At 39.3% G+C, this 24088-nt stretch overlaps 1 protein-coding gene across 1 annotated transcript in view; it reads left to right on the forward strand.

Moving 5' to 3' along the window:
- The first annotated feature begins 1018 nt into the window (after positions 1-1018).
- nbeab (neurobeachin b) overlaps positions 1019-24088 on the forward strand; it is a 249282-nt gene continuing 226212 nt past the window's right edge. The window contains exon 1 of the mRNA XM_037677882.1: positions 1019-1279. Within this exon, the coding sequence (XP_037533810.1) occupies positions 1019-1279 (261 nt within the window). The remainder of the gene's footprint in view (positions 1280-24088) is intronic.

The raw sequence follows: 24088 nt of genomic DNA on the forward strand, positions 1-24088 counted from the left end.
AACCTGATGGACTCTCAGACCATGACAAACAAAATTCTCTGGTCTTACGAGACAAAGATTGAATTCTGGTGTGAATGCCAGGTGTCATGTTTGGAGGAAACCAGGCATCGCTCATCATCAGGCCAATAACATCCCTACAGTGGAGCATGGTGGTGCTAGCATCATGCTATGGGATGTTTTTTTAGCAGCAGGAACTGTCAGACTGGTCAGGAGAGGAAAAGATGAGTTCAGCAATGTAGAGACATCCTGGATGAAAACCTGCTCCAGAGCGCTTTTGACCTCAGACTGGAGCCGTTCATTTTTCAGCAATGACCCAAAGCACATGGTCAAGATCTCAAAGGAGTGGCTTCAGGACCACTCTGTGGATACACTCTGTGTGCAGGCTTATGTATGCATGCTAACCATTAAGAAACAATGCATAATTCAAATTCAATCACTTTAGACCCTGTTTTTCCTGATGAAATTGCAGGTGCCCTGTAAACACCGAGGTGACTTCTCAAAGCCTGAGTTGAGGTAATTAGTGAGGTTATTAAGAACACCTGCGCAAGTTTTGGCTGCTCTGCTTTAATGTCCAAGACTAAAACATAAACAAGGAACGTGTGAAGCAATAGTCTTTGGTTTTTAAATCTTATCTTTTCACCATCGGTGGGAACGAGTTGTTTCAGAGCTCCATGATCCCAGTGCAGGAGAGGAACCGCAGGCAGGGGGCGGAAACACGCGCTGACACCAGCTGTGGAGCGCAGACGCGCATCGCACACACACGCACGCACAAACACACACGCATCTTTGTGCAGGTCAGTCAGCTCCGTTAACTGGCTGTCACCAACAACACACCTGACTCACTCCCCGGAACTCCCCGGAGTGGATTCAACTGGCAGAGAAGGCTTCTGTTCGTGTTTTGCGTCTGTTTTATTTTTTATTTTGCTTTGCGAGTATTTTGCTGTTTTTTTTTTTTTTTTTAAACCTTCCTCTGAGAGATTAGCAAAGGCATCTGAACCCTGAGTGGGTTCGGGTACCAATGACAAGCGAGAACCCGGTGCCAGTCATCATCATGCCGGGCTCCCTGTCGCTCTCGGACCGTCATCCTGGTCCCGGGCTCCACGTCGCTGCGGCCAAAACCATCATGATGTCCGGCTCTGGCTCAGCGGTCCTCCCGGCTGGGATGATCAATCCTGCGGTTCCCATCCGGAATATCAAGACGAAATTCGCTGTTCTCATCGGACTCATCCAGGCTGGATCTGTCAGCAACCGGGATATTGTTGAAACGGTGCTCAATTTGGTAAGTGCACCTTTTATTCATCCAGGTCTGGAGTCATGTTCAAGGGCTGCAAAATGAGAGTGTTGATGCTCGCAGCATGCACTGTGCACATATTTAAACTCTGACTGTAATGCATGATTTGCAGTCCAAGTGCCTCAGGAGGAAACATGCATGAAAAGTGAGGCACGCGCTCATGCAAGGTGCAGGGGGCTGAGAGGATTTAACAGCAAAGCCATTTTTAAAGTTTTCACTTTAGTAAAGTCCCAACCTCCCTGTGTTGTAAAAAAAATAACAGTGAGTGTGTTTGAGTTTGTGTATGAGAACTTTACAAACCAAATCTGAAGCTTCTCATTTGATATTTTCATTAATTGTAGCTCATCAGCAAAGTGATGGAGACCATTACTTTTGTTTTAGAACCTGTAAAATAAACCAGTTTCTTCTTTTAGTGCAGTGTGGCACAAAATACCAAGTAGTACCTTTTTAAGCTTCGGCCAGCTGCAGAACCACAGTTTGGAGTTGGCCTCTCCTTGTTAGTGCACTGGAGATTAATTACAACCTGTTCTAGCTCAACAGAGACCCACTTTGTGGAGCAGAACAAATTGTAGCCCTTGGCATGTTCAGACATGAGAGCATTACTGCAGTAGGTGGAGTCATTGACACTTTGCAGAGCTGTTTTTACAGAAATATGCACAAGAAATGCCACTCTGCAGTCTTAAACAGTCCCCCCACAGTGCAAGTGGTTCACATTTGCGTTATCACGCTTCCAGTTTGCTTTGTTCACCTCTGAATTCTGGGTTTTTATTTATTGCTCCAGCTTGGAATAAAACATCTTCTCTATGTGCTTTTTAAATGTAACCAGACATTTTTACGTGATATACAGGTCTCAAACTTTTAAATGACCGATTTAATCAACAAATGCTCTTTACACATTAATGTGGTTCTTTTACTGAAAACTAACCAATCTGATTCTCTGCAACAACATTATTTTAACCTCAAGTCACTTAATGCAAATGTAACTTTATTCTGCAGCAATGTTGGGACCAGATCACACAGAAATTGTTATTCTGTCTGTTCCATCATCCAAATGAAATCTCAGATACTCTTAGCTAAGTGAAATGTATAAAATGGCACAGAAGAACTGTTTAATGTCAGTTTCCCTTTTTTGTTCCTTGCAGGTTTATGACATTATATCAAGTTTGTAAATCTGATCATTCTGAGGGATATTGTGGTTTAATGCTTCCTGTCATCACATGATGAAACAGGTCTGAGGATTTCAGGCTCGAACACTAAAGCATTTCTTTTTCTCTGGGTTTTCCCCCACACATCCCATAACAGCCACCTCCACGCAGGTGGAGCAGGTGGACTCTTTTAAGTACCTTGGCGCAGAGATGGACGCAGACATGTCTTTCTCACATGCAGCACACTGGCTCAATTTATAACAAGGCTCAGCGACGTCTGTTCATGCTGAGTAAACTAAAGACCTTTCATGTGAGCAGGAGCACACTGACCTTGATTTGAAAGTCCCTGATTGAGTCCATTTTAACTTTTCATATTTCATCCCGGTTCAACCTCATTAACGTAAACCAGAAACCAAAATTACACAGAATAATTAAACAATCAAGTGCAACAAGTGGCTCACCTCAGCCCCCGCTGTCGGACTTTACAGCCGCTCAGTGATCACCGAGGACCCCTCACATCCACCACACGACTGTTTCTGGAAGCTTCCATCAAACAGGCGCTACAGGAAGAATATTTATAGAGAATCATTTGTACCATCAGCAGGAATGTTCTTAAGCAAAGCTAAGTAGACTCATCTTAATGGTGATAATGTGGTTTTTATTATGTTTTATTTAGTTATTTAAATGTTTCAATTGTTCTTGTGTGTGTATGATAAATACAGAGCATGTCAAAGGAGATTTTTTTTTTCCACAGTTGTGGTAGATAATAAAATTGATCTTTTCTTTTTTTGTAATTCTCAGCTGCCTCACAGTTTCCTGCAGCATGACTAAAGAGTAGCTGATAGTTGTCACTAAAATAATTATTGAACAAGTCGTTGATTGAAATTGAGTCAGGGTGCCTGAGTCTTGAAAGGCAAGTTATTTTTGTTAATAAGTTGAACTTAGTTCATAAATAAGATTACAAACTTTTTTTTTAATTTGGGGAAGTCTTTTTTTTCTGCACAATTTTATCTTTATAAGGAGAAACAAACTTAAAAGCGGTACGTGGGTAGGTTTAGTTAATTTATTTTTTATTTTTGCTTGTTTCAGGCAAAACAGAGTGATGACAGATGCTGGCAAGTGGAGGGAGAAATTTTATCCACCACCAGGCATAATAGCAAAACTAAGTGACGGCCAATGGTGGATCTGGCTACCATATAGTCTTCTGCCACCCCTAGGACTGGGATCGCTTTTACACCTAGATGCAGCCACACACCAAATGGAAGTCGGCACATTGCTTATATTTCAAGTTATCCAAATCACAAGGTTTACATAAACACTAGTCCCTCGTTTATCGCTGGGGATCTGTACCCTGAAGCCCTGCGATAAGTGAAAAACCGCTAAGTAGGAACAGTAGTACAAATAGTAAGTAGTAGTTTATATTGGTATTGATATATTAAGGTGTTTTAAACCCTTCCCACACTCTTAACAGATTCAAAGATTCAAGGTTCTTTACTTGTAATTTCCACCACATGTGGTACATGTGGTGGAACGAAATTGTGTACACAGGGCCCCAGTTAAATCTAACAAAGTATTAAAAATGTAAAAGAAAAACTGTAATAAGATCTAAGAAAAATGTTAGCTAAAAATACACTAAGTACTAGCAGCATAAAAACAATATGCTGAACAGCAGCACGAACATGAGTCTGTGTGAGCAGATGAGTATGAATGAACACAGCAACATGAAATAGATCATCTTGCAATATTCTAACCGTTTCTAAACTCTAAGCGCTCTAAACCAACACAGAATGGTATGATTTCAGCTCTCTGTGGCTGCACTCTTGGCCACACCCACTTATCCGCTCTGCATGGAGATCAGCTGATCAGCTGCAGAAGGAAGCTTTTTCTGCAGCTGTGGGCTGCACAAAGGTGCAGCAGGTACTAAATAATTTTAAATTATTTATTTTAAATAAAAAGTCCATGCCGATCGTGTGGCTCATCCATCAATCAGCCAATTGTGTGTCATGTCCAGTCTTGCTTTGAAAAACCGTGATAGAGCAAGTCTGCAAAAAATGAACCGCGAAGTAGCGAGGGACTACTGTATACATTTAGTGGGGCAGTCATCTTGGACTTTGACATGACAACCTAAAAGGAACCTTTGTTATGCTTAGACGTAGCCACACACCTGATTAGAAGTGTCATGTTCACAACATGAACAGACGGACAGAGGGTATTTCCAGTCGCTTCTCTTCCCTCTGCAATGAGGGACCGTAAACAAGACTTTCAACAGCTGATAGATATTAATTGAAAAGCCATATTTTTTCTCCCCTTGAGATAAAACCTTGTCATGTTTTCATCTTTTAGTGTGTTTTGTTTGTAGTTTCTCAAAGCTTCATTAGGTTTTCTAAAGTTTAGGCCAACTAAATCTCCCAATATCAAATTCCTGTATGCAGATGTGAAAATTAAGTTAAAGTGGCTAACTCCCTGATTTGTGATCAGGTCTTCTTCTTTTGACTTTTCCTTCTTTAGGGGTGATTTGTCCCAATTATTTAGTGTTCTGTATATTAAAATTAACCTCAAATACATCAAAAATTGCTGTTGTAAAATAACATTTATTCTTTATACTCATTGTTTTCTAGATACTTCCTTTTTGTAATTTTTTATTGTAGGTTTTACAGGCCACAGGAGGAGTAATCTGGTAAAAATATGTACAGAATTTATGAAAAATCTATGATAAAAGCTTAGATATTTTCAAATAACGAGCAAATTAGTGACATTTTGTGCTAATTGTTGCTTATTTTTGTCAAAGAATTTGCCATTACTGCCTGCAAAGTGTGGCGACTTGCAAAGACTTGTGTGGAAACCATCTTTGAGACTTTTTTTGTTCCTTCTGTGTTTAAACGCAAGCAGCTTTAAATATGGATGTTGGGCACTTAGGAAACTTACAGTATCAACTTTTTTTATGCGATTGCTTAAAGAAGAGATTTAAGTGGTCACTAAAAGCTTCTTTAGCAGTCCTCTAAAATTCACAATGTCCCACATTATAAAAAACGTGCACATAATTGTAAATTAATTGAAAATAGCTGTATTTAATCAGCTTTTATGTTACCTGGAATCACTTTAGTTTATCATGTTTGAATATCCATTTATTAAATTATAGCTGATATTTTACATGGGGGTCCTCAAAAGAATTAATTCTCACCAGACTGAATGAACAACAAACAAATGACATGGAAACACCAGGAACTTGTTTGTTTGGCCCAGGCTGCTATCAGTTATGACTGGAATTCACTCAGCTCCATCTCTCTGCACTCTTGAGTCCGTTACACACTCTGATCAATATTGGATCAATATGTCCTGCTACAGTTTTACAAATATCCCTCAAGGTTTTCTTCCTTGTTACTTTGGAAAACTGCCAACTCAAGTCTTGCTTTTTATTTTTTTTAAATATAAATTTACTTTTACTGCAGAAGAGTCACAGCATGTGTACATGGTATCACTTTTCTATGTAATATTTTATGGTCACATTTTAATGCTGCTGCAGCTGTGGGGGAGAGGAACACGTTTTCAGGGTCGTGAACACTGCTGCAGAAATTGTGATCTTGTTGTGGCTTTGCTGAAAATGATGCCAACAAATAGGTCTACTATAATTTGAAAACATACGTTTGTGTATCAATGAGTATTATTTTGTATCTTCATTATGTTTAATAAGAAATTCAAATTTACCCAGACCATGCAATTGAGTTTGCATTGAGAACCATCATGAATTGACAACCCCAATTGAGTTGGGGCTGCTGCGGCTGCAAGAGCAGTCGTCCTCCAATGCAAGAGTTGGGGGTTTGATTCCACCAGCAGTCACATGCCAAAGTGTCCCTGGGCAAGACACTGAATCCCTCATTGCCTCTGATGTGTGTTCCATCAGTGTACGAATGTGATAAAGAGTGATTATTATCGATTATTATAGATAAAGTAGAGTGCTGTATGAATGGGTTAATGAGGACACAGTGTTGTAAAGTGCTTTGAGCATCTTGATAAGAAAGGTAGGTGCTATATAAGTACAGTCCATTTACCAGTTTACATCCATGTTCTTAATGTACCTACAATGTTACTTCTTCAGTATTTAGTTAACTTCAGCATTCATTACATTGATGTTTACCTTCATAAGTTCGTTCCTAACCAAACTTTATATTAGGTCCAGTTTGAAGCGCATGCATGGCTATGTGCTCTGCTTCCTCAGTAAATTTATTCTGTACAGTCACTCAATTTCTGCCAATAACCGTTTCCTCTGATCCACTTCATGATAATCTTCTTAGGGTTTGAAGGAAAATTGAAATTCTGATTCTGTGTAAAATTGTTTGTTTAAAAGAAATCTCTCTCAGCTGTCAGTTGACTCAGAAGTGCCAATAATGCACTTTCCTACCCTCAACCAAGGACAAAGAAACCAAGCGCATGTGTTGTGTTCTGCTTTGTCTGCAAATGTTTTTGCTTTCTTTAACAGTCAAGCACATTCCTGTTTTCAGTTTCTGCAAAATATCTTTCTTCCCTACAACTTTTATATGCAGATGTGCTCATTAGTGAAACAGCTTATTCATCTACCTAATTAAAGCCAATCTAAGTTGAATGCCGTTGTCAGTCATTTACTGATCCATTGCTTAGGTAACTAATGTGTATCAAGCAGATATCTTCACCCAGCAGGAATGCTGCTGGGTACTGATCCATGTGTGATTTGGTTGATGACTGTCTGTGCTCTAATGCTAAAGAGAAAGGTCAAACAACTTTAAAAAAAAAAAGAAGCCACAATTCTCTTACATTTATTTCCCCTTTAGTCTTGCTCCTTTATGCTCATCTGTTCTGCTCACTCATGCGGGGCTACCCCAGAGAGATGCCGGTTGTGTATTATTTGGCTGCTGTCTAAATTAATGTCACGGCTCATCCCGGGAAGCATCTCCCAGCTCAGTGAGGCAATGTTTTACTAAAGTCACAGCCATCTCCTGATTGTGAGAATTCATTTTTCAGCAATGTATTTTAAAACTTTTTTCTTAAGACATCATTATGCTGTACAGTCATGTTGTACAACCCATTCATCTAACTGTCTGACACGGTAATCACTATAATCAGTTGGTATAAAAGTCTACAATACTGCTTTCACTTGAAGGGCTACGACATTTTGAAGTTGGAACTGTTTTAGATGTCAAAAATTCACCTTTCCCGTGCAGGTTGCTTTGCAGTTTGCCTAACCTCAGAACATGCTTACTCTGTGCTGTTACTATGCAAAAATAACCTTCCTTACAAGCAAAACCCAGCATATATTTCTTTAACTGCTTCCTTCTGCAGGGGTTGCCACCGCAAGTGAATTTGCATGAAAGATTTAAGGTTCAAGGTGACTTATTGTTATTCACATCACATGTGGTACATGAGGTGGAACAAAATTGTCTCCTCAGGGTCTCAGTTACACCCAGAAATAGTAAAATCTAAAGTTTAAAAAAGAAACGGTATACAAGGATCTAAGATATATGTTAAACAATAATAGTGTAATATAATATGGTGTATTAATTAACCAGCAGCCTGAGCATGAATCTGTTGTGAATGGGTGGATACAATAGCTTAAAGGCAAGAAATCAGCAGCATGGATAATCAGCAGCATAAAGTGTTAAATATCCAATTAAAGAGTATTTACAGGAATTTTTCTGGTTAGGGATTTATGAGTCTAACAGCTTGAGGGTAGACGCTGTTCCTCAGTCTAGTGGTTCTGCACTTAATGCTCGGCAAGCTCCTTCCTGAGGGGAGCGAGGCAAAAAGTGTGTGCGTTGGGTGAGTGGGGTCCTTCATGATGCAGGTGGCCCTCTTCCTGCAGAGGTGTAGATGTCTGTGATGTTGGGGAGGGTGACTCCAACAGTCTTCTGTGCAGCCTTCACCACTCTCTGTAGTGCTTTTCTTTCTGCAGCTGTGCAACCTCCATGTCACACGCTGATGCTGGAGAACAGGATGCTCTCCACTGCACACCTGCAGAAGGAGGTGAGGGCTGAGCTTTCCAGTCCAGCTCGCCTCAGCCTCCTGAGGAAGTGGTCTCCCTTAGCAATTGTTTCACGCCTGACGCCCTTCCTGACACTACCTGGGCTTGAACCAGCAGCCCCAGGATTATAAGACTGCCGCGCCTAACCACTGAACTACAGCAGCCAAAAAATATCCAATGCATAAAATGTCTCTTATTCACTGAGTGGCTTCAAGTAAATATGAAATATTCGTGCACATCCAAAATCACCAACTGAAGTGCAACATGATCTTAATCCACTTTACTTTAACATGCTTTGATTTTTTTATAGTTATTTGTTGTCAGTTGCTGATCTGTTGGCCCATTCTGGTCAGGGAAATGTGTGTTAGACCAACTAGAGGAGTAATAGGTGTACTCAGGCTTTTTCCTTCAAAATTGCAGTTTTAAATGATCCAATTGTCGACCAAAGTGTGAATCTTTTGTCTCCCCTGTAGAGACGAGGCCCTGTTTTCTTATTTCTATGGAGATGAGTTACATCATCTCTGATCAGGCATGCACAATCCCTAATGTTTGCAGAGGAGAGACAGCTCTGTATCAAAGTGTTCCTGCCACTGTGCAGATTGGACCCAATTGGACAGAGTTTGATAACTACATATTGAAAGTGCAGATAACATCAGTGGCCCTGCTAAAATTACCGTGATTATGGAAGTGCTTGGAAATATAAAGCATTAATATGTTCAGCGCGTACCTGTCAATATGACTGAATAGGCAAAGTGTGATTAAAATTCAAATTTAGAAGAACTTATTATGTACTGTAATATCAGTCTGATTTCTTATTGGAGTCAGAGTGATAAATTAGCTGTGGCAGGGGCTTTTATTTTTGCCAAAAGAAAATTTGAATGAATATGAAATGACACAATTTCTTCCCATGAATTGAAATGTGTGCCACCTCTCAACAACAAACAGAAATGTCTAAGATTTGTCCATTTTTACAATATATCTGCCACAGAGTACGCTCGTCAGGAGCTTACAGAGCCTTCTCTTATCTGTGATTGCATTTTGTGAACTTCTGATTTGGGGTCCAGTGAAGCTGACTGTGCTGAATAGTGAAAGGCACTCGGATGCAGTTGAACCCTCTGGTGTTGCCACTGTCTCACAGAGATGACAAGTTAGCGTGCGAGTCTGCAGACTTTTTATTGTTTCTAGTGTAAGACTGGGTTTATTTCATGTAAGATAAACCAAAAACCTTATTTACTTTTTATGTAGAGTGTGCAAATCAAAATGACTCTACACAATAATTCTTGGATGGTTTTGTGTCTGGATTATTTATTTATTTTTCAAATCCCAGTCTAGGGGCCTTTCTGGGCAGAGTTTGCATGTTCTCTCCGTGCATGCATGGGTTTTCTCCGGGTACTTCGGTTTCCTCCCACAGTCTAAAAACATGCATGTTAGGCTGATTGGTAACTCTAAATTGTCCCTAGGTGAGAATGAGAGTGAATGGTTATTTGTCTCTATGTGTCCCTGTGATGGACTTGCAACCCGTCCAGGGTGTGCCCCACCCTTCGCACCGTGATTGCTGGACATGGGCACCGGCGACCCCCGTGACCCAAAATGGAAAAAGCGGGTAAAAGATAATGGATAGATGGATGGATGGATGGAATTATTTATCTATTTATTTATTTATTTTTCTTTCGGCTGCTCCTTTATTCAAGGGTCTCCACAGCGAACTAAGTCACATGAAGACTTGACAATTATTTTTACATCAGATGCCCGTAGTGATGCAACAACAGACCACTGAGCTACCACAGCCCTCTGTGTGGAGCAGAGAGCTGCTGTCGAAGACATCCAGAGGAGCAGATGGTGGGGGTTAAGGGCCTTGCTCAGAGGCCCAGAGAGGGGAAAATTAGGGTGGAAGTAGGTGTGGGTGCTTCAACTTTCCCACCTACATTTTGATGTTGTCGGTATGGGGAGCCAAACCAGTGACTTTCTGATCACAATTCCACCTTCTCTAACCATTTTGCAAGTCAATTTCTAAGTGTCTCCATCACACTGCCACTGTCCTTTTGCCTCTTACTTGTTTCTTAGTTTGGTGTGATCTGATCCTCGTTCCAGAAAGACCAAAAATTGTCTAATCTTTGCCATAAATTCAAACACCAAAATGTCTGGATCAGCCTGAGCATTTTATCTGCAATTTTTTTTTGTGTAAATTAAAATAAAATTGAACTACTGTTTTAGATCAGATGGGCAATCTAAAAACTGACAGCTTGTCCTTATCCATGTCCAATTCCCTTATCATTAAAATACACCATTTCTGAGATGTTTGGAGGCACATAGAGGCATCCTGCAAAATTAAATAAATAAATAAAGGGGGAGTGGTGGTGCAGAGGTGAGGGGAGACAAAAAAAAACAGCAACCCTGCACTAGACTCGCTAAACTGGCGAGCGAGCAACACAGAGGTGTCTCCATCTCCTCCACCTGTGCACGTTTTCTGCCGAAGCAGGAGACTCAGCAGCTGCTGCCTGCACAGTTTTTGCTCTGTGTGTAGAGTTGGAGGTAACCAGGACAATCTGGAGTGGAGTTTTAGTGGCTTGAGTATTCTCCTATTGATAAGTGGAATGGATTTGTTCACGAAGAAAGAAACTGCGCCGCCTGAACTAATGTTTCAAAGTAAAAGTGTGTGTGTGTGTGTATGTGTGTGTGTGTGTGTGTGGGGGGGGGGGGTTCCAAATGAACGTTTTTTTTATGTGGGGGGGACTTGCCCCCTTCACATATAATGGTTGCGACGCCTATGGAGTAGTGTATTTATTCAAACACAGAGTCATGTTCACCATTACAACTATTGCTTTCTTTCCAATTGTTTTCTACCTCTGCAAGTGACAGAACACAGGCAAGAAAATGTAACCCACTCAACTTGTGTTCCCCAAGACATGCGGTTCACATTAAAAGAAGTGACAGATTCACCATTTTCTCTGGCACATGAGCCACACTGTTAATGATGTGTGCTGAGAATGCTCGTTGTTGTATTATGCCTGACAAAGCATGCATCATTGATGGCTTGGACCTGCTTTGAATATGTTTTCATTTATGGCCTAGTCTGTTTAGTTTTTATGAGCTGTTTGTCTGTCACCTCATACTTCATATTATATATTTATATAATCAGTATACCACATATTAGGGGTAAGCCAGCAACATCACTGTGATTCTACTCTTCTAACTTCTTAGAAGACTTTAATTATCATGAAAAAAATACCAAGGGCTGAAAAAGTAAATAGAGAATTCACCTACAGTCAGGGCCTCAGTGGTGCCAGTGGTCATCAGAGCCTTTGGTTCCAACAGATTCAAGGAACAACATTTTGAGATCAGATCAAATTCTGTGCAGACAACTTCAAGCTCCCAGACCTCTGGTCAAGGACCAGATCTTGCAGTGATGTGGAATTGCCAATATGGAAAATATGGTGAGCTGGGTGTTTTTTTTTTAAATTTATTTATTATTTTTTTCCCTTTTCCTTTTTTAATTTTATTTAATTACAGCACATATTAAATGGTTCCATTATATTTTTGTATTAAAACACCTCAGACCTTTAAGCACTGGATCAAATACTGTACATATTCTAAGTAGCTGAAAAACCTCAAATATGATGAAGGGATGAGTAAAACTCAGGCATTTGGTTTACAATGCATGGTTTACAAAGGTATCAGCTTAATGAAAGAAAACTGCATCATTTTTTACCAAATGTCCCATAGACTCATTTTTCCTAGATATTCTTTGATTATAAGTAATAGACATTGATGTTTGCTGTTTTTCCCCTACTGATAAAATGCAGCAAATTTTGATGGACTACAATTGTGCTGTTGGAAACTAAAGTTTAACTGCTGCATCACTTCAGACAAAAGTGAATATGTTAATTAAATGGGAACAAAAACGTGTATACATAAAGTAAGCACAGAAGTTTAATTTACTTTAACAGTCAGAGTATTGTGTGCTCTCTACAATTTAAACACACTAGCTAGATGGTTGTTGCACAGAACCATCTGAGAAGTATGTGTGGGGAAAGTGCATGAAAACAAAAAAAACACATTAAAAATGTTTGGAATGTTGATTTATCACTTGCTCCTTAGGAAATCATCATAATAAAGTCAGACCCATCAAAAGGAGGTTTGTGTTTGCTTTTTAAAGTTTGGTTTAACATTTTATGATAAATAGTTTGACAGCAACATTGGTAATATCAGCCAACATCCACTAAACCGCTCACTCACACACCATACACACAGTCTGCCATCTGCTCTGTACAGGGAAAACTGGGATTCAGGAGAAAACCTCTCCCAACGTGCCATACGCTATCGAATGTGAGCATTTGCTCACTCAACTCGGTTACAACAAACTGCAGTCAGGTGGAGATCCTGATGAGGATGATGAGCATGCAGATGAGCTTCCCTGAGATGGTTTCTGACGGTGCAGAAATTATTTGGTTATACAAACCGATTGTTGTAGCAGCTGTCATGATGGCTGCTCTAATATGATCTTGGAGGTAAAGATGCTGGGTGTGGATGTCCTGGGCTGGTGTAGTTACATACAGTCTGTAGTTGTGAGGCCGGTTAGACGTACTGACAAATTATCTGAAACGCCTTCGAAGACAGGTTATGGTAGAAAAATGAACATGTAACTCATGGGCAACAGCTCTGGTGGACGTTCCTGCAGTCAGCGTTCAAATTGCACGCTCTCTCAAAAGTTTTGACATTTGTGTCACTGTGCTGTGTGATAAAACTGCACATGTTAGAGTGGCCTTTTATTGTGGTCAGCCTAAAACACATCTATGCTGTCTAATCAGCATCTTGATATGCCACACCTGTGAGGTGGATGGGTTATCTCCCACAAAGGAGAAGTACTCTTTAACACAGATTGACACACATTTGTGAACAATATTTGAAAGAAAAAGGCCCATTGGGTACAAAGAACAAGTCTTTGTGTTCAACTCATGAAAAATAGAAGCAAAAACAAAAGTGTTGTTTATAATTGTGCTCAGTGTATAGCTGTCATACATCATGCACTGCTTATCTTATGTGTTACTTTGCAAATGTACTTCAGTCTCTGTATGGTGAATCTAAAAGTGTATTGACTGCAAATTTTCAAGCAATGTCTGAATGCTGAATGTGTGTCTTGGGCTAATGCTATTACTTGTGGGAGCTGGACAGCTTTGAAAGGAACATCTGGATGGAGAGCCTCACTGTTGCTCCAGAGTCTCAAGCAGAGACGGATTACTGCTGTGGCATTTGGTTGAGGATGATTCAGCATGGAATTAGATGCCTTATATGGAACACAGTTTGGGACAGCGCTACAGTTTTCTAAATACAGCCTTGTAAACATGAATGTGGGGTGTTGGAAAGAGCTGTAAAGATGGCCAAATCCAAGAATCACATGCTTGATAAAGCTGCCTTTTGATTAATCTGCAAGTTGTTTATCTCATATTTTCTGGTGTTGGGCAAAACATTCTCCCTATGTGAAAAGCATTGGAATGTTTCTTCAATCATACATATATGAATTTATATATAAAAAAAAAAGTTTTCCTTCCATCAGTCTTATGTATGTGCAAGTATTACCTTTACTTGATAATTTATTTGTGCAGTTTATTGGGGAAATGTCGAAGTATAAACATATAAACTTTAAAATATTGGTAGAATGAGGTTTTGTTTAATATTTAATCATTTTTCCAAGTCTTTACATGGTGACCCGCTGAAATGGACCCAAACACATTTGCAAATGAGTCAGTATTCCTGCAGCGAGCTAGATGGATTTTTTTTATACAGAAGAAGTTAATTACATTTCAACATCTAGATTACTGCACTCACTCACTGCACTGCCATTTCCATTCAAATTGATATTTCAAGTAGAGTAGACCAGACTTTGTGTTGTGCAGCTCTGCCTTTTTAAAAGAGAATTAAAATGTGTATTGAGGAGAATCTCTGTGTGTGCCAAGTGTGCACTTTTTTGGAAGTGCCCCCGCCCCCCCCCATCTGACATCACACTGTCATTCTTGAGCTCACAGCCCTGCCTGTATAGTTTGAGTTTTAAACTTAAAGTTCCTGTTGAAAATAAATGTGTAAAATTTAATTTCTTGGTGTACCAGTCATACACAGTGAGGCCTTGATGTGTTATTTCCCGGGTAACTGCTGATTTTCAGACCCAGCAGGCTTTGGATTGCTTTCAGTAGGTGTTCTCCATGAAGACTGATTGAAACGCACCAGTTTTGTTTTGCAGACATGAAACCGATAAATTAAATGCTACAGTTTAACCAGAATACTTCATGCACAGGGCTTTGCATGTGAAAATTGTCACTTTATAACATTTTTGATTTATTCTGTATTTGATGTGTGGAGAATCATGACGTGTGTAAGAATTTTCCAATTTTGGAGAAATTGCTGTTCCACTATATGGGATGTAGATTTGTTGGCCCTCGGCATGTTTTCCTCACACTTTTTACTACTGATGTCTGTCATATTTGACACACCTCAATTAAGATAAAAAGAACACCTGCTAGGATGATAATTATTAGCACTGAGTGGTAGATCAGCTGTTCTACATGTATTTAAAATAAATGTTCTTCAAAAGTGCGGAGTTGAAGACGTTTCCTCCTGTTGCTGAAGCACTCACTGACACTGCTTGATCTAGAAAACATCTGAAGGTATAATTCGATTTTTCTAGATTTATGTTTCATGAACATTTCTGAAACATTGAACATTTGCAAATAAATATTGTAAGAATTTTGCCCAACTGGAAACAGCCTTGTTCCAACAGAGAAAGAAAAAGCTGTGAAAATAAAGGTCACCCACTGATTAGACACCAGCTACCCAGTGACCTTAATGAGGATTATGAGAGTCCAGAAATGGACAAGTGAGGTGAGAGTAAACATGAACAAAATTCAATTCAATTCTGTTTATTTATATAGCACCAAGTCACAACAGAATTCATCTCAGGGCACTGAACAGAAACCTTCACATACATAAAAAAATGCATTTAGTAAAATGTATCTACACAAGGAAGCCAATTGATTACCTTGAATCTTCACTTGGTTTCAGTCTCCCATTCTGAGCAAGCACACTGGCAACAGTGGAAAGAAAAATCTCCCTTTTAACAGGATGAAACCTCCAGCAGAACCAGGCTCAGGATGAATGGCCATCTGCTTCATCCGGTTGGGGTTTGAGAGGAACAGGAAGGAGAAACAGACAAACACAGAATGACTGGTCCAGTTAAAAAAAGCAAAAGCAGAGAAAAGCAACACAATCTAAAATACTCCCGTATGCAAAGTCTGCATGACATTAGGAAAAAAAAAACTTCTTTTTTTTTGTTAAATATTGTGATGGCATTATCAATTGTGACAAACCAACATTTTACTCACTTTAGTCATTACTGTGTTCCATTACATGTTCGGGCTGCTGTTTTTATGCCATATTGTTGTACATTATTAATGTTTAGCGTATATCTTAGATCTTTTAACGTACCGTTTGACGTTCATTTAGCATATATCTTAGGTCCTTATACTGTATACTGTTTCTTTTTATACTTTATATTTTTGCTATTTCTGGGTGTAAATGGAATCCTGAGTACATAATTTCATTCTGTACCACATATGATGCGAATGACAATAAACTCGACTTGAACTTGAACTACTATCATCTGTTGACTTACTCAAATATTATTAGCAGCAGAAAAAATAGCATGGTACATAAATATGATGGCCTATGATTTGCTGCAGTTCTTTGTATTATTGATATTTAGCTCAGTGAAATTGCACTGGTAATATTTTTTTGAGGTATTATGCATAAAGCTGAACAAACAGTAGAAGCAGAGTTTAGTTAGTCTTTCAGTAAAACTGGACTGTTCGTTTTATATATTTTGCTTTCATAACATATCTTAAATACTTTTACAGTTTTTTTTCCACTGTCTTTCTTATTTTTAGTTGAGATTGGACACATCCCCTTTTAATTGTTTCTAATGGTGTTAAAGGTGGTTGTGTGTCAGGATCGTGAGAGCTGGTAATCAGAATGTGTAGTATTATTGAACAATTCTAATATTGTTTGGAGTAATCCCATCACAGTAAAAGTACATCTTAGTCTTTTTCAGTCCTGATTAAGCAACTTAACATCTACTTCCAGTAAAACCTCAGTTACTCTTCTTTCTTCTGGGACTTTGGCTTGGTCCTCTAAGGGATGGATTGACAGGTGAAGTTTTCAATTTACTGACTTGGCCATTGAACAAAGAGTAAATTTTTGTTAACACCCTGGCATCTGTTCTTTTGGCATTCTTTACTCTCTAAGCAACAACTCAGCACGGATGTGAAGAAGCTATTGAATTCCTTTGACTATTTGGCCTTGGCAGTGTTTGAAACCTGTCAGCCAAAAACAGCTTGTGGGCTAAAAGCAAAACTTGGGGTGGAATCTGCTAGCTGGGCGACATTTGATTTTTATTTACACCACAACTGCATTTGAGGTGTTACTAAATTATTTTCTATTGCACAATGCTTTGGTGTTTAATGCATTTAATTTCCATTAAAGTCTGTAAGATTGTGACAGTTCCTTAAAATAATCTTTTATTGTTTGTGATGTCCTTGGAAGTAAATGACCCTCTTTACCCATAAGAGGTTTTGCAGTTGATTTATTTTTGCTCTTGTTTGATTTAAGATGAAGCCTAATTAAAAATATGGTTGTGGCGCTTCATTGACTATTACAAAGACTATGATATTTTTTAAACGTATTTTAACTTAGTTAGTTTGAACACATAATTGTATTGGACAAAGTGTAGTCTAAACACCGATGTCTGGATGACCCCGTTTAGTTTGTTTGAATTTATCAATGAGTTATGTGTTTTTTGCTAATATCCTGGATCAGGATTGAACAATATGAAAGCAAAAATACTTTAGCATGCACATTAATTGCTAAAAGAAAATTTATCAAATTGCAATTGGATTTAGAAAATTTACTCTTGGTAAGGTGGATTAGATGGTAAATAAAGGTAACCAGATTAAAGATTCCTTGACTGGAATGGATAAAAGTGCTGCGTAACACTTAGTTCAGCTCCTCTAACCTCTGTGTGTTCGGTGTCCAGAACGACACTTCAGGGAGTCCGTTGGTCACTCTCAGTGCATTCATTGCTTAGAGGGCAGCTGGTGCTTCCAGGTCTGTGACAGTCGGTGCTGTTGAGGACGCTGTGCCTGTGTTTCTGCACTGAGCCGTGTGATTGCCATGTGGCAGAACGCATGGCCAAGGCTCACCAGGGGCATCTGCAGATTATTATGTGTTGCCTGAGTGACAGCGTTTCTGGGATGTCCAGTCAGGTTTTCTGAATCTAAAGGTACCAGCACCATGGTCAGACTGTGGATTTTAGAAGAGCTTCATGATGATAAATTAAGACTCTTCACATTTGTGTCACACCCCTAATAAAACATCCTCACCAATGGAACAAGAGTGTTCTTGTACTTTTCTTGTGCGTAGCATTTTTTTATCTTGAAAGCATCATAAAAAGCATAAAAATCTAGTTCAATTCTTTCCAATTACAAAAAAAACAAAAACAATAGCTTGTGTGTTTTGAAAGGTAAAACTACTTACTGCCACCAGTGACACTTAAGACAGATAATTGCTGTTACTGGAGACAATTATTAGCGTATCTACATAACCAGTACAATCACCTTTCTTCTGTGGGAAACTAAAAGAAATGTCCTTATTCTGCATTTCTGTGTTAGTGTTTATTAGCTTTTGATGAAGATGACTGACACATTGTTGGGCCTTCATCCCTTTATGTGACATCTAATCATTGCCTCTGTGTCTTCTGCTGGTGTATTTGCCATGAACCACTTTTTAAACTATATTTCAGTATGCCATTAGTGCATGGGCTGAGAGATTGACTTTGCTGCATGTACTTTAATTAAGAAAAGCAACATTGTGTATTTTTAGTTAGAAGGCAGTCATGATAAACTTCGTATTTGACCAGTAGCTGGTTGCTCATTATTTTATAATAATAATTCTCATTAGCCTTTTCTCTTATTTATGGGGTACTTGTTAAAACTTGCTAATGGAACACATGCTGTGGACAAAGTTTACTGTTGTGTAACTTTGCTGTTTGACAACCATCTTACTTTTCTGTATTTCTATAGATTGTACCTGTTCCAGATTGCCTTTCATTAATAAATGTACATGTTTGTTTTGGTCTATAAATAAAGATATATAATTGTCTAATGATGGCAAACAACAATTATCTTGTAATTACAATAATTGCTAATTTGGGAAGTTACTTTTACTAAAACTAAATCATTATCTTTCTAATTACAAAAGCACTCATGTGTGAAGTGTCTGTGTAATACTGCTTAGTACTGAAATGGAGAAAAAACAAGATTACTGTGTAATCCTTTTATTATTTTATTTTTCACACTGATTTCCTGGGATATAAGTTGGCTCCAATTGCATTTTTCTTTTTTTGTGTTAAAAGTTTCACACGTTAAATCTATAACACGATGAAGCTCATGTGATTTTCACTATGCACAACATGTAAATAACAACAAAACAAAAACAAATATAATGATAAACCCTGAATTGAAACAGATGGTAAGGGAAAAGGAGCACTGATTATTTTTGGCAGTGAATTTAAGCTTGTAAAAAAATCCTAGTCTTGCTTGTTATGAAATTAGTTATAAATGTCTTTGGCTCACATATTTATTACTTGCCATTTAAAGCTGAACGCAGACATTATTTTTTTCAAGTGTGTGTGTGTGTGTGTGTGTGTGTGATGGGGGGGGGGGGGGGGTTTTTTTTTTGGTTACCTTATAGGGACCAATTTTGCAAAAAAAAAAAAAAATCATGCATTGTGGGAACTAACTGTTCTTTATGGGGACCAAAGCCAGGTCACCATAAGGAGAAGTCTCGTTGTGGGGTTAGGGGTTAGGTTTAGAACTAAGATATGAATTACGGATGAGTTAGGGTTAGGGATAAGCATGTACTAGTAATGTTTAGGTTTAGGGTCAGGGTTAGGCTATAGAAAATGAATGGAAGTCAGTGAAAAGTCTCTAAAATGTATGCTTACAAGAACGTGCTTGTGTGTGTGTGTGTGTGTGTGTGTGTGTATGTGTGTGTGTGTGAGTGAGTCTGTTATCAAAATACCTCATGTTTCACAAGATGGCTCCTCATTGAATTGTCACCTTATTATGGGGGAGGAGTTTGTGCACCTGAATGATCCTAGGAGATATGTTGTCAGGGCCAATTGTAATTGCCCGTTAGGATCTCCCAAGACAAATTGGTCCTAGGTGACAGACTAGAAAAAAGAGTGATTCCAAAGACTCAAATGGACAGAAAACAGCAAGAAGCTCAGTGTCCCTTGCCCAGACATGGGTTACCCATGCCCATCCCTGGAGCCAGGCCTGGGGGAGGGGCTAGTTGGTGAGTGCCTGATGACAAAGTCTCTACCTGTGGGGCCTGTTTGGACTCAGCCCAAATGAGCAATATCAGTTTGCTTTCCTGTGAGCCAAACACCTGCAGGAGGGGGCATGCGAGTCAGGTGCATAACATCATGGGTGGTGGCCAAAGGTGGGGGCCTTGGTGCTCTGACCCAGGCTTACCAAAGCTGGCTCTTAGAACCTGGAGCTTAACTTCTGGTGGGAAAAGAGCCTGAGCTTGTGTGTGAGGTTGAGAAGTACCAACTAGATATAGTTGGGCTCCCCTCGATGCACAGCATGGGCTGCGGTACGAATCTCCTGAGAGGGACTGGACCTTATTCCACTCTGGAGTTGCCTATGTTGAGAGGCACCGAGCTGGTGTGGGTCTACTCTTAGCCCCATGGCTTGGCGCCTTTGCATTGAAGCTTTTCCCAGTACATGAGCGGATATCTTCCCCATGCCTTTGGGCGGGGGTGGGGTGGGGGGAGGGGGAGTGGGGGACAGGCTCTGATGATCATTTCTGACTACATACCAAATGGCAGTTCAGAATATCTGGACTTCTTGGAGTCTTAAGCAGTATTTTTTTCATTCAACCTTTATTTAGACAGGTCAATACTTATTTGAGATAGCTCTAATTACATTCTGACTAGTATAAATGACATCAGATTTACCATGAAGTTGTATGGAGGTGAGAAGTTCAGTTATCTGGGAGAGACTCAGAGTAGAACCACTGGTCTTCCGCATCGAGAGGAGCCAGCTGATGTGGTTCGAGCATCTGGTATGGATGCTCCCGGTGTCCCTCCCCAGGGAGATGCTATGGGCATATCCGACTGGGAAGAGGCCCCGGGTAAGACCCAGGACATGGTGGTCTCAAGGTTGGTCTGGGAACATCTTGAAATCCTCCCAGAGGAGCTGGAAGAAGTGGCTGTGAACAGAGATGTCTGGTCCTCCCTGCTCAAGCTGCTGCCACTGTAAGGGTGCATTCACACCAGCCCTGTTTAGTCCGCTTTAATCGAACTCTAGCTCGTTTTCCTAGGAAGTCCGATTCATTTGGGGAGGTGTGAACGCGCCATCAAAGTCTGTCATGGAACAAAAAGGTGAACTCTGGCCCGGGCTAAAACCTAAGTCTCGGTCCGGTAGAAGAAAACTCCAGCGTGGTTTGAGTACAGCGTGAATGTAAGCAGACCGGGCACCGCTCCACAAGCAAGAAGTGGAGTACAGCGCAGGGCAAACAAACACGCATTTCTCTTACCTTATATGGAGCCATCAGCTGCAGTGTGTGAAAAACAATATTCTCCATGGTCTTCTGCCTCATCTTCCGCTCATGCTGAGTCCATTTTTGAAAAATGACAAAATATAACTCCTAAAACTGCTAAAACTTGATGCTACTCCATTTTTGTTTTTATTTCCAGAAGAAGAAGAAGGTCTTCAGAGGTTTTTGTGTCGTTTCTTTCAGTAGTTCTTGGTGCAGCGCCACCACAGGCAAGTGGGGGAACAGGTTGGTTCGAGCATGTTGGCTCGACTGCACAGTGCAGTGTGAATGCAAACGCACCAGCTCAAATTTAAACAAAATGTTATGAATATTGGTCCCCAACCGAACAGAGTCTACCAGACTATCAGGTGTGATAACAACCTAAGCTGACTTTGGAACAAATGGAAGATAATGGATGGATCACAAGATGAATTTAAATGACATCACTGGAAAGTAACAACTGGATCTACATCTATAATTGATTAACTTTTGGAGTCGGTTCAATTCAAATCAACCAACTGACCTTAACATCCTACCCCCCACCCCCACCCCACACACACACACCCACCCACACACACTATAGCACAGAGTAAGATTTATAAACATTGGCCCAAAAATCTTTTGTGGTAGTAACTGAGGATCATCCCAAGCACATGTTCTGAGATCTAACAAATTTTGCAAAATGTTAAAATGTTTCCAACATTTGGAGTTAACCCTGTCTGGTATAAAAATGATCTCAACAACCACAGGATTATTATAAAACTTTTTTTTTTTAAGGATTATTATAAAACTCTCAGGATTAATTGTTAGATGCAAATCTACAGCCAATTGACTTTTGGAATTTCAGCTAACCGATCTTAGAAAACACAAATTTGTCTATAATTTAATAATTGTTACAGTTTATTGTGGTTGTATCCAGGTCATTTATAACACTTATACCAACTTATTGTGTGGGTGGTGCCTTTAGCTTCCAATGTGACTACAAGAACATTTTTTATTGGGTTACTAAATTATACACTTTTTCTTCAGCCACTTAAAACAGCAAAGTTAATGTTTTGATCACCTGATGTGTTAAAGATGATAAAACACAACTGCAGCTGTCTGTTGTTTTTGTCTGGAATTGATCAGAATATGTGAAGTCTATATTGTTATTTCGACTCTCAATTAGCAGCATTCTGCTCAGCAGCCTCATGACATTAGGCAGATTGAAGCTGACAGATTGTGTTGATGCAAGTAATTACACAGTACATCAAATAAGACCATAACAAACCCATCAATCACTGCTGCAAACTTGGCCCACTCATCCAGAACACATGTGCACTCTCAAACGTGAGGGATTTTTTAAATGATGTTTTCAAGAAATAATAATGTAGTATTTTGAAATAGCTGCCTTACATTAGCTCATAGTTTTAGGCTTTTTTTTGTCAGTTCTGATAGGTTGTTCCTTCATTGCATCAGCACCATGATTTTCTATAAACTCTTTTCAAGCTGATGGCTCCAACTTGCTTTTGGTGTTTGAGAACCTTTTTGACATTCAAATGAAGGAAAGGATGAAAATCACTTTGTCTTTAACTGATATAAACTGACCAAATCACTTGACGAGTATATTTTATGAAGCTGTGTCTGGGTTCAAAAGAGCTTTCAGTTCTTGTAAAAATCTCAGCAGCAGCCGAATCTCTCCCTGTAAATCTGTTGGCTGTTTATTATAATGTCTGCATCGCTGAAAAATCACACACTCTATTAACATTCTGCAGCTGAGAACAATGATATAATTTTTGTATTTGTCAGCTTGAATTGTACATATTGACTTTTATTTTGATAAATGTTACGTTCATATTCCCATTTTGATTTTTCTCTACAGACAACTCAAGCAGCCCTTGAATTATTCATTTTCTCTTCACTTTGTCCCAGCGTGAACATGACAGTGAGGGTTGAAATAGAGGTTGAAGTGCAGGTGTGGAAACGCTTGCCTTTTCCTCTCCTGTTTATTTTTGTACATCCTGTCAGTGTGAATGAAACTATTTGGACTCTATACCTAAACTCTAAAAAACATTTTTGTCAAGCCTAATTTAGGTCCAGGCTGTCATTGGAATGGAACAAGATGGCATGTTGAATAAGATAAAGGTATAGACTCCTGTTTACTTTTCTTTTTACGGCACAAAGACTCACTGAATGAACATTTCTTTTGTCAAAACTATTGTTCAGTGACATTTAGGTTTGAGCATTTCCATATGGAAGTGCAAATTGAAAATATGGTAAATGTTCAACCCATTTTTTTTTTTTTTTACTTTGCTTCCATGTAGTGGTAGTGTGTGTGCTTTACCTGATGTGATCAAAGTTTAAAATAATGCATTTTCACAAATAAATAAATAAATACAACACTGGAAAGACATTTTATTACAAGATTTTACAACAGAAAAGAGAACATTTAACAGGTAGTCATTAAATTCCCCCAGCCTTCCATTTGTCCTTGGGAAAACCAGAACACATACACTGAGATTTATTTGTGAGGTGGTCTGTGACGTGTATACAGCATGCGTGCACCATTAGCAAGATGTTCTTCTTTCATTGTAGAGCAATTTATATGCACTGAGCATACGTTGCCATTGTTGGGCCACAAATGACTCATGCAAATCATACTTCTTAGTTTATTGTAGCAGATTTAAAACAAAACAGTCTCTGAACATGCTCAATGGATTTGGTAGACCCTCCACCTCCTCAAACGGAGGACCGTGGATGTTGATAAAACCACAAGTGCTCCTAAAATTTACTTTTTGTGTAAATGCTACAAAAATGCTAAAAAGGAATCTCGCTTTGATATATTTTTAGATAGAGAAAAACATTGTATTTCTTTGCCTGAGTACTGAAAACTTTAAAATCACTTTCCATACCTGTTGTTTAGTTTTCAGTATTTTTGGTCCACGGACAAACAATTTTCAACAGAACCACAAAGTAAAGTAAATGCAGCACGAGGTCTGTCAGACTCGTCCTGGGTGACGACCACGAATCTTT

This window comes from Nematolebias whitei, chromosome 6 (genome assembly GCF_014905685.2).
Source record: "Nematolebias whitei isolate Nwh7 chromosome 6, NemWhi1, whole genome shotgun sequence".
Lineage (NCBI taxonomy): Eukaryota > Metazoa > Chordata > Actinopteri > Cyprinodontiformes > Rivulidae > Nematolebias > Nematolebias whitei.